General features: G+C 47.1%; 1 protein-coding gene across 3 annotated transcripts in view; it reads right to left on the bottom strand.

Moving 5' to 3' along the window:
* The window catches only part of CPLANE1 (ciliogenesis and planar polarity effector complex subunit 1), a 2,680,747-nt gene that overhangs the window by 873,043 nt on the left and 1,792,559 nt on the right, over nt 1-15,145 (bottom strand). For all 3 annotated transcript variants that reach the window (XM_085631095.1, XM_085631092.1, XM_085631094.1), the window contains exon 40: nt 14,363-14,558. In XM_085631095.1, the coding sequence (XP_085487221.1) occupies nt 14,363-14,558 (196 nt within the window). The remainder of the gene's footprint in view (nt 1-14,362; nt 14,559-15,145) is intronic.

Here is a 15,145-nt window from a genome sequence, read left to right on the forward strand (position 1 = left end):
GTGGTTGCGCTAATCCACCCAAGTTACACCAAGTAATGCTTCCTTGGATCAAAGTAGCGAAAAGCACTATTTGTGGAGAGAAAAGTCAAATTTCCAGCACAAAATAACTTATTTGCTGCAAAGTAAATACCCTTCTAGAGTTTGTACTGCTTTGCGTCACTTTGCATCATTTTCTATAAATTTGCCTCAGCGCAAAAAACAATTCACTTACCTTCGCTAACAATATACCTGTAAGAAACATAGGTTAGTTATAGATTCCTTACCTTAGATTTACCCTCAGGCGTTAGACTGGATCTAGAAAGTTTTTCGTCGACAGTACCTCTGCGCGTCAGAAGGTGGCGTCGGTCGTCTCTGCATCTGTCGTTGGCGTCGTGGTCGCCGGAATGACGTCGCCGTAGCTACTTAGACGCCGCCCTCGTGTGCTGAGGTCGGTTCTGTACACAACTTTCTGTGCCAGAAACACAGAACCATGCAAGACACTGACCACTGCTGCACAAAACTAGGGCTCTGAAAGGATGTCCTTAACCATAGAAATCAGTTCGCAGAACGGGGAGGATGGGTGGGGTGGTAAGGAAAGAAACAGTTATAGATTCCTTACCTTAGAATAGACAGTCCAGCAATACCAACCCCGGAGGTGGGTCTGCTAACCAAGTTCACACCAGAAAGTCCTGGAGAACAGAACAGCGAAAGAAGCCGTCTCCCCGGACTTGGCTGTCCAGGCAGTAGTGTTTTGTAAATGTGTGCAGTGATGCCCAGGTAGCTACATGAGGGATGTCATTCAGAGGGACTCCTCGTCCCAAAGAAGTAGTGGCTGCCGTCGCTCTGCTGGAATGGGCGCATAGCCCCACTGGAGGCTCCTTTTTTGCTAGAGAATAGAAGGCTTTGATACAAAAAACAACCCATCTAGAGATGGTCCGCTTGTGTACGGCCCGACCTTTCTTGGTGCCCACGTAGCCAACAAAGAGCTGGTCATCCACCTGGAACTGTTTGGTGCGATCCAGATAGAAGGAAAGCACACAGTAAGGGACCAGACAGTGGAGCCTCTCTTCCTCTTTAGAATGATGACATAGGGTCCGAGACCCCACCGCACCCCGCCTTGTTTGTTGCAGTACCACATGGCGGAGGTGTTGTCCGTGAACACCTGCACTACTCTTTCCCGAACAGAGGGAAGGAAGGCTTTGAGTGCAAGACGGATTGCCCGAAGCTCCAGAAGGTTGATGTGGAGCCCAGACTCCAACGGAAACCAGAGGCCTCTGATCTCTGCCTCTCCCATGTGGCCACCCCATCCCAGAAGAGATGAGTCTGTCACCACTGTGTGTTCTGGTTGGGGAAGGAAGAGGGACCTGCTGTTGACCCAATCCTGGTTCGTGAGCCTCCACTGCAATTGTCATGCAGTGCTCTCCGAGATCTGAACGCGTTCGGACAGATTGCCCATATGCTGCGCCCACTTGAACTTCAGGTCCCACTGCAGAGCCCACATATGCCCCCTGCAATGATCGACCAGCAGGATGCAGGAGGCCATGAGGCCCAGCAGCCTCAGGGTCATCCTGACCAAAACCCGGGATCGAGGCTGAAAGATCGGAATCATAGGCCGAATATCCCGGACTCACTGCTTGGGAGAATAAACCCGAAACTGCGTCGTGTCCAGAACCGCTCCGATGAAGAGAAACTTCTGAGAGGGGGTGTGAGTGTTCCCCTCCGATGAAACGCACACCGCCCGACCATTCCAACATGGCGGCCGCTATGTGGCAAGCAGGAAGTCAAGTCAGCAGGCTAGTGGACCAACCAGACATTCCTAACGGCACATCAATCGAAGACCGGCCAAGCGGGACTTTGGGGAACAAGAAGGCAGAGTTCGGGACACCAAGGGAGAAGGAAGAAGGAGCGGAGGTGAACGAAGAAGAGGAGGCGAAGGACGGAGCGAAGGAGAACGAGGAAGAAAGAGTAGCGGAGGAGACTGTGTTCCAGGATCTGCTGCACTCAGACGAGGAGGAGCAGTGTATTGACGACCGCTCTGGGAGCAACGCGATCGAGTCCAGCGCTCCCACCTACACAGCCCAGGAGGGTCGTGGGTTCAGGCAAGTGCCTAGGACCGGGTTCTTTACCTTAAGGGGCTGGTGGGCGGGGGTCAAGGGTCACACCCCCTTAAACCACTGAGCATTCCCTAACACTTAGACACCACACGATAGGGACATAAAGGTGACGGAAGCAATTTTCCCCCTTATTTCTTTGTGACCCAAAGACAGAGGTCTTCCCCGTGACGTCCACTGTCAACATCCATCTCCCGCTACACCCCAAGGAACCCCAGCAAGGCTGAGACAACACCAACACCGAGGAAAACAACAGTGGACATGAACTGTGTTTTTCCATACTCCCCGACTCATTTCTTTCCTCTCCCATCCCAGTTCCACAGCCAAGAGGTACCTACCAATGGGAATCAACTACGTTTCGTTTTTGTGTTTACAGTTGAATAAAACATCCTTCTTTCAAGCCCCTTAAAAGGATCTCTCCAGCGTATTCTCTTGTGCAATTACAACAGAGCGGCCAGCCCCAACCAGTGGCCACCTCACAGGGGGTCAGGTGTGACTTTGGCACATTGATGGAGAACCCCAGAGAATACAGGAGGTCGGCCATAATCTGGAGGTGGGAGACGACAGCCTGGGGCGAGCCCGCCTTCAACAGCCAGTCAACGAGATAGGGGAAGACACCGACCCCTGATCTGAGCAGATGAACTGCGACCACCGCCATCACCTTCGTGAACACCCGAGGGGTGCTGGTAAGGCCAAAGGGAGCACGGTAAACTGAAAGTACTTGTGGCCTACCGTGGACCGCAGGTAATGCCGGTGGGCCGGCAGGACGGGGATGAGAAAATAAGCGTCCTACAAGTCCAATGCTACCATCTAGTCTCCAGGGTCGAGGGCAGACAAGAACTGAGCAAGCGTCAAAATCTTGAACTTCTACTTTCGGAGGAAGAAGTTGACGTTCCTGAGATCCAAGATAGGACGCAGGCTCTTGTCCTTCTTGGGTACCAGAAAGTAGTGGAAATAGCAACCACGACCTACTTCTGGGGCAGGAATGCACTCGATGGCTCCCTAGGCCAGGAGATCCGTGACCTCCTGCTGGAGAGGGCCCAGATGATCCTCCAACATACGTTGGTACTGAGGTGGCATAGCTGGAGGGGTAGCCTCGAAGGGGAGGGAGTCGCCCTTTTGGACTATCTGCAAAACCCACCTGTCCGATGTGATGGTGCGTCAGAGGGGGAGGTGATGGTGGATTCTGTCACCCAGTGGCGACTGATGGGCCTGAAATGTACGACTAGGAAGGTTTGGAGGCTGAAGCAGAGAGGGGGGTTGGTGGACTGGCCCGCCCGCTGGCCCCCAGAACCACAGAGGTGGTTCCCACGTCCCCGGCCGCGCTAAGGTTGAGGAACTTGCTTCGGCCTGTGGCTCTGGGCAGGACGTAGTGGGGCACCCCTTCCGTAGCCACGAAACGGGCGAAAAGCAGACTGCGTAGGGTGGCTCGAGAGGCCCAAGGACTTGGCTGTAGCCTGTGAGTCCTTGAAACGCTCTAGAGCGTTGTCTGCTTTCTCGCCAAAAAGGCATCGCCCATCAAAGGGCATGTCCATAAGGGTGTTCTGGACATCCCCAGAAAAGCCAGTCGATCTCATCCAGGCGTAGCGTCGAAGGGCTACCGACGTGGAAATCGTCCTGCCTAGAGAGTCAGCTGTATCCAGCCCACAACAGATGGTAAAGTTTGCTGCGTCCCTCCCGGCGGCAACAGCCTGGGTGAGTACAGTCCGGGCCTCCTCCGAACGCTGAGGCAGCACTTGCGCAACCGTGTCCCACACAGAGTGGAAATAACGGCCCAATAGACATGCAGTGTTTACCGACCACAGTCCCAAGTTGGTGGAAGAAAAAATCTTCTTCCCAAAATGAACCAGCTTCTTGGAATCCCTATCTGGTGGAGCATTAGGGAATGCACTCTTGGAAGTAGAGGCTTGGACCACCAAGCTCTCAGGGGTGGGGTGTTGGGAGAGGAAAGTGGGGTCGTCTGGGGCCGGGCGGTGGCGTCGGGCAATCATCCTATCCACGGGAGCCCCCGTATTGTGCCTGGACCAGGTGCCCAACAGGACGTTGGTTAGGGCTTCATTAAACAGCAGCAGGGGCTCCGAAGAGCTCGCTTGCGGTTGAAGCACCTCTGTCAGGAGGTTAGTCCTGACCGCCACTGTAGGGAGCTCGAGGTGGAGAGCCTCGGCCGCCCTACACAACACCACTGCATAGGAAGCTCCCTCCTCCGCAGCCACGTTAGGAGGAGACAACATGCCAAGGTCAGGGGAGGTATCAAGACCACTGGCATCCCCCAGGTCCTCTCTCCAGTCCGAGTCATACTCCAACTGGTCGGTCAGAGGGTCACCTGACCCCTCCCAGTCCTCCTCCTCATCCTGGGTGCCAATCTGGCCTGAAAGGGACCCCAGGAGTGAACAGGGGCACAAAAACCCCACTCAGGACCGGGTCCAGTGTCGGGCGACGTGTCCACATCAGGATGGATTATTACAAAAAACAATGGTTCTGTCGGGTATTAAATAAAACAATCGCTTTGTTATACAAATAAATCAAGAGATGACCACACAAACTAAGAGTACAAATCACACTGATGCTAGATTTGGAGGGTGTGATGTCGTTTTTTTATATAAATTTCAGCATTTATATAGGAACCCCCATATTACTTGTAACGCAAGGTTACCAATGAAATAAACTTTAACGTGAAGTAGTGAATCAGTGACAAGGTGACAAGAGTGACAATTATGTGCACAATATTTACAAAATACAAAAGAAACATTCTATGTACATCATATACGAAGGAAACATTCTATGTACATCATATACAGGAGGGCCAGTATTAGGGAAAACAATGACGCTGTTTCATGAGTGAATCAAATTGTATTCGAAAAACAGGTCTTGAACTGGTCCTAGCACTTTATCGTCGACGTTTCAACCCAGATTATGCGAAATTAAATCGTCATGCAGGGTCTTCATCAGGACATTAAGAAGGTAATGGCAACCTAGCAAGTGGTGTAGGATGGCCTGGTAATCCGTTTAATGCGTTTCAAAAGGAAGAGTGCCTCATCTAATGTGGTCTCTAGGCGGGCGAACCGCGTCCGATTAGTGGGATACGTCTGGTATTCAAACAGAGTTTTGAAATGGAAGGCAAGCGATAATGACTCACGCTGCTGCAGCTCCTCTCACAGTCAGGATGGAGGCTGGGGTCGACGCCGGCCGGGGGCATGACTGGCGTCGAGTGCAAGTGCGGTGCCGAAGGCAGCGGCGCCGGTGGAGGTGTAATGAGGTCAACCAGCGCCGATCCGGATCCAGGCCTGGATCCATGGGGTCCCTGTGGTGCCAGGGCCGGAGCCCCCGGCGGAGAAGGCCTAGGACCCCCAACCGAGTCCACGGGGCCCGAAGTAGTGGCTCGGGCTGCCCAAAGATGACATGCATCGCTTCATAAAACTGACTCAACTGGGCAGGGATCGCTCCGGGTCCCGGGAAGGGAGGGGAACTCTGAGTAGGCCCTTCAGGGTCCGCATGCGCCAACCGACCGACGGGTAGAAGTCGAAGAGCGACGATGCTTCTTCGACTTCTTCTTGTGCCTCGACTTACCTGACCCTGAGTGCGAAGACTTGGATGACGTGTGGTGATGGCTTCGCCACCGGTCCCTCGACCTCCCTCGCAACGGGGACCTCGAACGGCGCGGAGCCGACTGCCGGCGCTCAAGAAGCGTTCGGGACCGCTCAAGCAAAGACTTCGGAGCCATAGTCCAGCAGTCGGAGCACAACTTGGGGTTGTGGTCGCACTCCAGGCAAAAGAGGCACACGTGGTGCGAATCCGTCACCGACATCAGTTGGGTACAGGAACCGCAAGCCTTGAAGCCGGCCATCCCTACGTGCACCAGGAGTCGGTAGGACTCCAAAAGATGTCGACAAAAGTCGCACAAAAAGTTCAGTCAAAAAGTGACTGGAGGTACCGCTCCCTCCGGATCTGCGCTGGCTGGTGCAAAAAAAGAAGGAACTAACGTCAGCGCGCGAGGGCGGCATCTAAATAGCTACTGCGACGTCAGTCCGATGAACACGACGCCAGCGACGGACACAGAGCTGACCGACGTCACCTTCTGATGCGCAGAGGTACTGCTGACGAAAAACTTTCCGGATCCAGTCTGAAGCCTGGGGGTAATTCTAAGTTAAGGAATCTATAACTAACTGTTTCTTTCAGATTCCTTTGTATGACCCTGCCCTGGTGCTAATGCAGCCTTACATATCTAAGTTTCTGTTAAGCATGTTTAGCTATCACATTAGAAAAAGAGAAACGTTTTTAAAGGGAGGAATTTTAACTGTCCCACTCACTTTACCAGAAGGCCCCTTGGAAGGTGGGGGTCATGGGTAGCTGCCCACTTAGACCTGGCCTTAAAAACCTCTGATTTCATGCGAAGCATCCCTTCCTAGATCTTAGTCAAATGAGTCTGTTGCATGCAGGAGATACCACCCTATGCCACTTAAGGTATGAGTGGAACCAGTATGTCTTAGCAAAGTCACTGAAACCTCTCACATTCCAGTTAAGCAACTTAATCAGGCTCCTGATTTTAAGTATCCAAATGTGTCAACTGGTCTCTGCGCTGTTTCTGCTTCCTACCCCAATATCCATTCATCTCTCCTGAATAGCTATTCTATCACTGCCTCTCTTTGCTTTTGCTACAGGTCGATCCTCTGAACTAATAACCCTTAGCAACGTCTCCCCTTCTCCAGACAATTGTTGTTAATTCGCAATGTAGGTGCGATGACCACAAAAACAACAGTTTCTTCCCAATGAATGGGAATTTATTCTCTCTCTCTAAACTCCTGTAAACGTCAAACAAATACACAAATACACACACGTGTAATCATGTAACTGGAATTGTACCTATCCTAACCTATCATATGTCCTGGGGCTTTTCCCTTAGAGCATGTGATCACCTTCTGATCATTCAGCTTTCTGGGTTGTGCGGCTTTGGAAGATACCACCTACCCTTCTAGACCCGCTATAGAGTGGGTTGCAAATTACATGCCACTTAGTTCCCACTTCCTTCCAGCATCTTCTCCATCTCTCTGTGGTATTAAAACTAAACCTATCAATATTGCCCAATAATTCCTCTGCATAATCTTATATAAGTAATTCTGGTATGTCTCACCCCCCCCATTCGAGGCCCTCATGAGTCCTAGACCACTGTTGTATAGTGTCACCATCCCGGCACCCACCTCAAACTGAACAAACAATCTTGGTGCCTAACTCTGAGACTGCACAGTTTTCTGCCTTGATTAGCACTTGCTATAAGTATCTTCCCTTTGAGAATTAACTTTTGCTTGTAAGCAGTGTTTAGTAGTTACTTACATTTTCCTGTAGGCCAGTCTCTTACTTAGCTCCTGGATTCCCCTAGCCTGCTTTAACCGAGTGTTTAAGTTCTGTGATTAATGTTAATTAAGGTTCTTTCTGTGTAGTTGGAGTTTTTCATGTTTTTAGCTGTATTGTCACCTGCACTTCTGTGTTAGGTTCCATTTTAGCACTTTGACGTCTATGAAGTCTTCGTGTTTGCTACTCCCCAAGCTCCAGAGCTCAGGTCAAGTTACAGTACTACAAGTTGTGTTCCTCAAAGTATTTCTTTTCTTATTTAATGAGGCATCAACTGAACACTAATGGCAGATGTCATTCTTATGCATTTTGTCTCCCACAGAGCTGCAGAAACGGTCCTGTAACACTTATGCAAACTTTCATGTCTAGTTTCCCTAGTTATGCTTTGCCTGTCTAGTACTAGACGTTCTGGGAATGGGTTACGGACTTTATTCCAAATAGAAGTCCCAAAAGTTGGCCTCTAAACCCTACTCACTACTCCATCAGATTGGACCCTAACATGTAGGATACACTTTCATACCACATAGCTGCTTCACTACATACCATTTACTAAGATCTTCTACTCTTGTCCGTGTACTCATTACCTGTGCAGAATCCACCCAAACTGTAAAACCCTTACATCTAGAATCAGGTTTACGTATTCAACCCCAGTAATTTACAGCCCAAGCTCTCCTTATCAGCAGTCCCTTAAAGCTCTGTGTTTTCTCCTGGTTCCTTTATATATCACACTTACTTGTGCCTACTTCCCTACTCTTACCTCTTACCCAACAAACCATTCTGACACATCTGAGATACTGGAGTTGCTCCTCTCAAGAATTTCAACTAGATTACCATGTTGTAGACTATGGTGTTGACACAGAATGACCAACCCTTTCCAATGATGAAGTGCCAAATTAATGCAGATATCATTGGAAACCTTCATTTAAATGGAAAACTTCATTCTGGCCATTTGGGTGGGTGATAACAGCGCTACTATTCGCTGCATTCTGCAAAAAAACTTAACTTTTTCAGATGTGATTGAACGCCGCTGTCAGACAACCAAACTGTCTAAGAATATCCTCCACTATATTTGAAACATATGTAATCACATTTTCCACAAACCACATTTTAATCCATTTTCAAGCTTAAAAGACAAAAACTAAAAGCACATCTCTGGCCTTTTGTTATATGGAAATGGCCTCATAATAACAATTGCTACTTTCTACTATCTACTAAAGCCCAAAGATTTACCCTTCACACACTTGCGTTTTATTGTACTCCCCAGGCAGGCACTTACATGATTGCTTCCATCTGTACAACAATTGAGAGTTTCTGGAAATTTTATTCTACACTACTATTTGTAAACAAAAAACATAAATAGCCCTTTTGTTCCAATAGTTCTTGATTTTCAGAACCCCTTGCATTCCACACTTATATCTTTCCTGCATGAGCAGCCTCTAGTGTTGTGTTTTATTACTATGCTAATTGGCATCAAGTGTTACAGTGGACAACTTTCCAGTGTCAATAGAATCAGACATAGTGCTGCTTGGATTTCTGGCTTAATACAATAAAATTACCCCGTCACCTCCACTCCATTTTCCAAATGCACAGCATCTCCAACCATACTCAACTATTTCTTCCTGAATCCTTTTAAACCATTCAATGAACATTCTCTTCATTGAACCATGCTCCTGTAACATATCAATGATAGCCCTTTAACTACAGCTGTATTCTTCCATGTGCTCCTGATCTAATAAAATATTGTTTTTCACCAGCAGCTATTCCTTCCCGGTTCTGTAACAACTGGAAATTGCCTCTTTGGAACCAAGAAAATGGAAGATTGAACAATTCAGCCACATGGCATGGATATGAACCGCATGTCTAGAACAGGTGTTATAAACTCAGAAATAGTTTTGGACTTCTCATATAAAACTACAAGGTGGTATGCTCTGTTTAAATTTACAACTGGGAAAGGTATGATTTCCCCACTGAAAATATACTTTTTGTTGGCAGAGTATCTATCCAAATATAGCTATGTGAAGATCCATACATAGCCCCAAATGCCAGTTGGCTCTATGGCCCAACAGCAGAGAGCCACTCTGACTGATAAATTGGCTCTACTGTTTCCTGTTTGCACAGCGTTTGTCATTTCAATAAATTACTTCTCTTACCTTGTTTGTGCCAATAACACTAATCTTTAACATTACAAAACGTTTACGCCCTACCAGGGTTCCAGAAGTAACAATGCCTTAAAACATGTACATCATGATTTCCTTCATTGTGGAGCCTAGCAGTAGCGGACACACTGCAGTGGGCCTACAAGTGTCATGAGAAGCTCCCAAAGAAAGGGTACAGTGGTCACAGGAGTCCATTTTCAAACTGCTCTACTGCACGCCTTACATTATTTAAACTTGCAAGGGTTTTTGCTCACTTCGTACATTTTCCATCAATACAAATCAAGGGATGATAAAAAGTAAGCTGTTAAAGTATATAAAGTTGCTCACCCCTGCTTGTATTTTTTGTGTGTGAGAAAACTCTCTTTCTTTACTGGACCTCGCTTTAAAAGGCTGAAGTCCAAAAGTGTCACTTTGACAAACAAACACGGAAAATCAAGGCAACTCTTTTTTAGGTCGAGCCTAGTCTCTCTGTGAGTTTAGGCCACGACCACCACTTGTAATTGGCCCCTTTTAGTGCCCCTCGCAAAATCTTCCTCTTCTATGGTGGTTTTGATGTCTTTGTCGCGCCTTTTGCCCGTTTATTTCCGCTGTGGCAACTGACCCAGTTACATGGATCAGGTCACGTTTCACATATTATGCACGTTTGGCGCACTACTTTTTGTTTTGCTTAAGCTTGCTAGCACTCCCTATACCATTTACAGCAGGTTGCTGCCTTTCATGCTTTTGTCGGCACTCCGCAGTGAGCATCTGCGTGATTAACAACAGAAAGCCACTTTGCATACCAATCAGCTGTTGAGGCATGGCTCTGAAACCTGTCGTTTGTCAAACGGAGCGCTTGATTTCCACTTTCCATGCTTGGGTATCTCGCCCAGGCCTGCTTTTACTTTGCATCCTGGGATTTGTAGTTCCAGTGTTATAATGACATTGACAGGACTAAGCATTCGAGAATGCAAAGAAAAATACCTGCATGGGTTGCGCTACTTGGGCACGTAGCTGGGCAACGTCAGAACTCTGCATAAATGGGGGTTTGAAGGGGGGGAGGGATTACGTAGATTGCTAAATTCAGTTAGAGAAATGTGTCGGTCACGTCTACCAAGCGGTGGCTCGTGACCTGAAGCAACCATTGGGATTTTTTTTTTTACCTTGCCCATTACATAAAACAGCATTTTGGGAATTGTAGTTTAAAATGGGTTGGACCTTTTTAAGAACAAGATGAAGCTGTCAGATGGACTACAGCAAAACCTCAAATGAAGCAGCCAAGGAGGCTGTGATAACAGAGGCAGCACTCTATGCAGAAAGCCTGCAAGGAGATAGGCACTCCTCACTGAAAACGCATATGCAAAGCACAGAGGCATAGCTCTTTACTCAGACTGACATAAAGCAGGCAGCACTGTGCACTCACATGAAGCACGTAGTGTGCTAGGGTGACACGAGGCAAACAGCAATATACACTAATTGACACAAACCAGGCAGCACTGTGCTTGGGTGATGCAGGCAGCACTTTACACTCACATGAAGCAGGCAGTACTGTACTCCCATGTGAAGCAGGCAGCACTTTACACTCACATGAAGCAGGCAGTGCTCCATGGTGACACAAGGTACACAGGACTTTACACTAACCAATACAAACCAGGCAGCACTGTGCTCTGATGATGCAGGCAGCACTTTAAACTCACATGAAGCAGGCAGCACTGTACTCTGATATGAAGCAGGCAGCATTTTACACTCGCATGAAGCAGGCAGTGCTCCATGGTGACACAAGGCAAACAGGACTATACACTAACCGACACAAACCAGGCAGCACTGTGCTCTGATGATGCAGGCAGCACTTTACACTCACATGAAGCAGGCAGCACTGTACTCTGATATGAAGCAGGCAGCATTTTACACTCACATGAAGCAGGCAGTGCTCCATGGTGACACAAGGCAAACAGGACTATACACTAACCGACACAAACCAGGCAGCACTGTGCTCTGATGATGCAGGCAGCACTTTACACTCACATGAAACAGGCAGCACTGTACTCCGATATGAAGCAGGCAGCACTTTACACTCACATAAAGCATATAGCGCGAACTCGACCCGAGGGTATCATAGCGCTTTTCATGAGCATCAGTTGAAGTACCACAGTCAGGGTGGTGCGATCGGTGCGACCGCACTGGGAGTTGTCTTATGGTGGGGTGTCATTTTTGAAAATGTATATTATCATTTTAAAAGCACATGCGTCCACGTTCCTGGCCTCCAGCAATTTTCAGACATCAATTAAAATGTCAAGATAACTCCAGTGATTAATAGTCTTCCTGGAAAGAGACCGGAGGTTTGTCTAGTGGAGGTTTTGACTAATCCTAAGGTAGAGCAGAGGGTTAAAATGCCTGCTGTTAAGAACATGTACCATGCAGATAACGAAATGCATATAACGTAAATAGGTCAGTGGGTTACTGCTTCTGTAAGAGAGATCCTTTTGTAACTTGTTGTTTATAAATCAAAATCCTAACATAGTACATTGAGCTATTAACTGTCATCCTGAAGCTGCATGCAAACTGCAAAGTATATGTTAGAGCTATATGTTTTTTCGCCCAGTCTTTCATCATCCTAATCATGTGAAAAGGGTTCATTTGGGTAGAAAACATTTCTTATTATGAAAGAGAACCCCTAACAATGATGTTACGTTTTGTAATTCTAGATTTGTACTTTTCCAGAATAAGGACTCAAACTATATTGCCTACCAGTATGGATGACATGTCACTCCTACACTACACCTTGTAATCCTGTAAAATGTAACATTTCCTATACACTGATTTACACATATATGATTGTCTCTGTGCATGTGTGTGTGGTGTAAAGTGCTCTGACACCATACACTGGTATGAGTGGTGCTATAAAACTAAACGAATCTGAGAGACAGTGATTTTGAAGATTTGAGAGGCACTGTTAAAAGGAGCTAGTGAGGGAATCCGTGGCAGAGGTGGTCATTGGGGGGGCGTCAACAGACATTGTTGCACGGGGCGCCACCAGCGCTAAAGCTGACCCTGACCACAGTGGATGCAACAAGTTTGTTTGTGTAACAGCTGCCGGTTCACCTCTTCAGAGTAATCGTGTGGTGTGCTCACCCTCCCCCAGCGCCCAAAGAAGTGAAAGAAGTTAGTGTCGTACAGAGCTACCCACCAACAAAGCAGCTGCTGATTTATGGTGATCAGGCAGAGTGATTGATGGCAACAAAGTAAGGGCCAATTGCGGCAGAATGATTTATGACGCACAATGATTTATGGCCCATGATTTATGGTGTCCCGCTGACAATGCGTGACATCACATTGGTAATAATGTGTGACAATAATTTATGACCCCGGCCTCCAAGGGGGTGTCCGGGGGAGTTGTATAAGTGTGACTATGTAATAAGTAATAAAAACTGCGGCCAACAATTACCACCACATACAACGATTGTTGGCTATGTTTAGTAATGCAGATTCACAAGTATGGTACGGTTCCTGGAATGGGCGCAGTGCGGCCGTTATAGTACCCACCCGAGAGCGGATTTCTTACTGGTCAGCGCTAGGATGTTCTTTTGACTCATTAACTGCTTATCTGCTGCTTGAAACCCGCCTCGGGGAATTCAGGCACCCTCAGGGTTGAAGCTCTACTGCCTCATCACTGGGAAGCCATGTGAGGAGTTACTGCTCTCTCTGCCCGCATTTATGGAGGCAGTCGATAACGTGTCATTTAGTGTAGCTTGTAACTTGTCAGCCCAGCTGTTGAACTGCGCCAGCAAGGGAGATGATAATAACGTGCCTTTTGTCCAGTACTTCCTACCTCACGTCTGCGTTTAGATTCGCTATATCTCTAAGCAAGTTTCTCCCTCACAGCCCTAGAACCTCCCTCACCTTTGTTGTCACATAACCTTCACAACAACCGCGTCATCATTCTACTAAAAATGTCAGAAAGGATGTGGTAGGCTAGGGCTGTGTGAGTTAAGTGTTCGGGCTTGACTAAAATGCATAGACAAAGCATAATATTGTTACAGAAAGCAATGTGTCCGGAAGAGACATCATACGCATCACACAGATGAACAACCTCAATTTTGCAGCCAAAGTTTGGGTACAACTTCACAAGTTAAAACATTAGTGTGTATGTGCACAAGGACATATTCATGTTTTGAATATAGGATGTTGAGCCGACGTCAGGCTCGAACCTGTTTGACAGAAAATAAAATGCTGGAGCTCGAGAGAAAGGGACCGGGAGGAAGCAAAATACCCTCATAAAGCTCTGAGCAAACATACGTTTGTCAAAGGACCACAAGAACGGAAGTATTTTCAGTATAATATACTTTGAATTCATTGTTGTTGATTATGTACCTTATGCAATTTACAGCCATCGAGAAAGCCAATAGTGCTGGCTTGTCGTAGGTGCAATGTTACTTGTGCTATATATCTGGATGAATGGACAGAAGCAGCAAAATACCAGTGGGGCAGTACACTATGCTAAGTACAGATTTTTAGCTTGAGTGTTTTAAGCCACGCCCTTAATTACATCGACCACGCCCCTATAAGAGACCGCCCTCCCCCCAGTTTTTTCATCCGACTTAGAAGGCCAAAGGCGGGACCTATTGGATAGGCCAATGCTTGTTTAAAAAACCTAACTGCTACAACAAAATAATACTCACGAACAATGTTTACACCTTTTTTCTTAAACGAATAAGACTGCTACATAAAACAAAACCGGTACCGCAATATTACACAGTTTACGAACATGGTAGAGAAAATGTTTCTTTTTACCCGTGCTCTCACACTCATCTGGAGGAAGTGCGTTTGTAACCGAAGCTGCCATGTGATGAAGCTGTGCTGAGGATGGAAGTGGGGCACCATCATCTCGATCTGTGGCCACCTCCTCTTCTGTAGATTCTCTAGTTGGCAAGTCTTTCAGGAAATCCGATGCCTCAATGTCAATCACATTGATATACTGATGTTCAGGCTGTGTAACAAGATAAAACAACGTTCCTTACTGCTAGTAAGAGCAGGTCATTGTCTCGTCAGACGTCAGTTCGTTTATTCGATTTCCTTAGAACGTGTGGGACATTAGTAATTTAGAAATACATTATCGACATTAAAAGATCAAGAATGAGGTCTGGGCAATTTTGAACCCTCTATGCACAAACACAAAAGAGATCCACCAGCACTTCAACAGAGCAACAGCTGCAGGATGGCAATGACAACTTGGAAATAACCTTTGTATATTATAAGGCGGGAACTCATCTTTGATAAAAGACGCATTCTAAGATGGCACTATGGGTTGTCGGCATTTATAAAACAGGTGGGCCTGATTCACAACCATGATTGCACACACAAGTCGAACCTAGGCATTCAAAAACGTGAACTGCCAGTTCAGGATTCAGAAATCCCTGAGCAGTTAAACTCACATGTGGGATTTACATTTTGTGTGGGGAAGAGGATGTGCAATGTAAAGGATCTTCACAAAAAGTATATGGGGATTCAGAAACACGAGCAATGGAAATTAAAGCTTACTCCTAACTGTCCATGCATACAGACATCTTCTCCAAC

This window comes from Triturus cristatus, chromosome 2_1 (assembly GCF_964204655.1).
Source record: "Triturus cristatus chromosome 2_1, aTriCri1.1, whole genome shotgun sequence".
Taxonomy (NCBI): domain Eukaryota; kingdom Metazoa; phylum Chordata; class Amphibia; order Caudata; family Salamandridae; genus Triturus; species Triturus cristatus.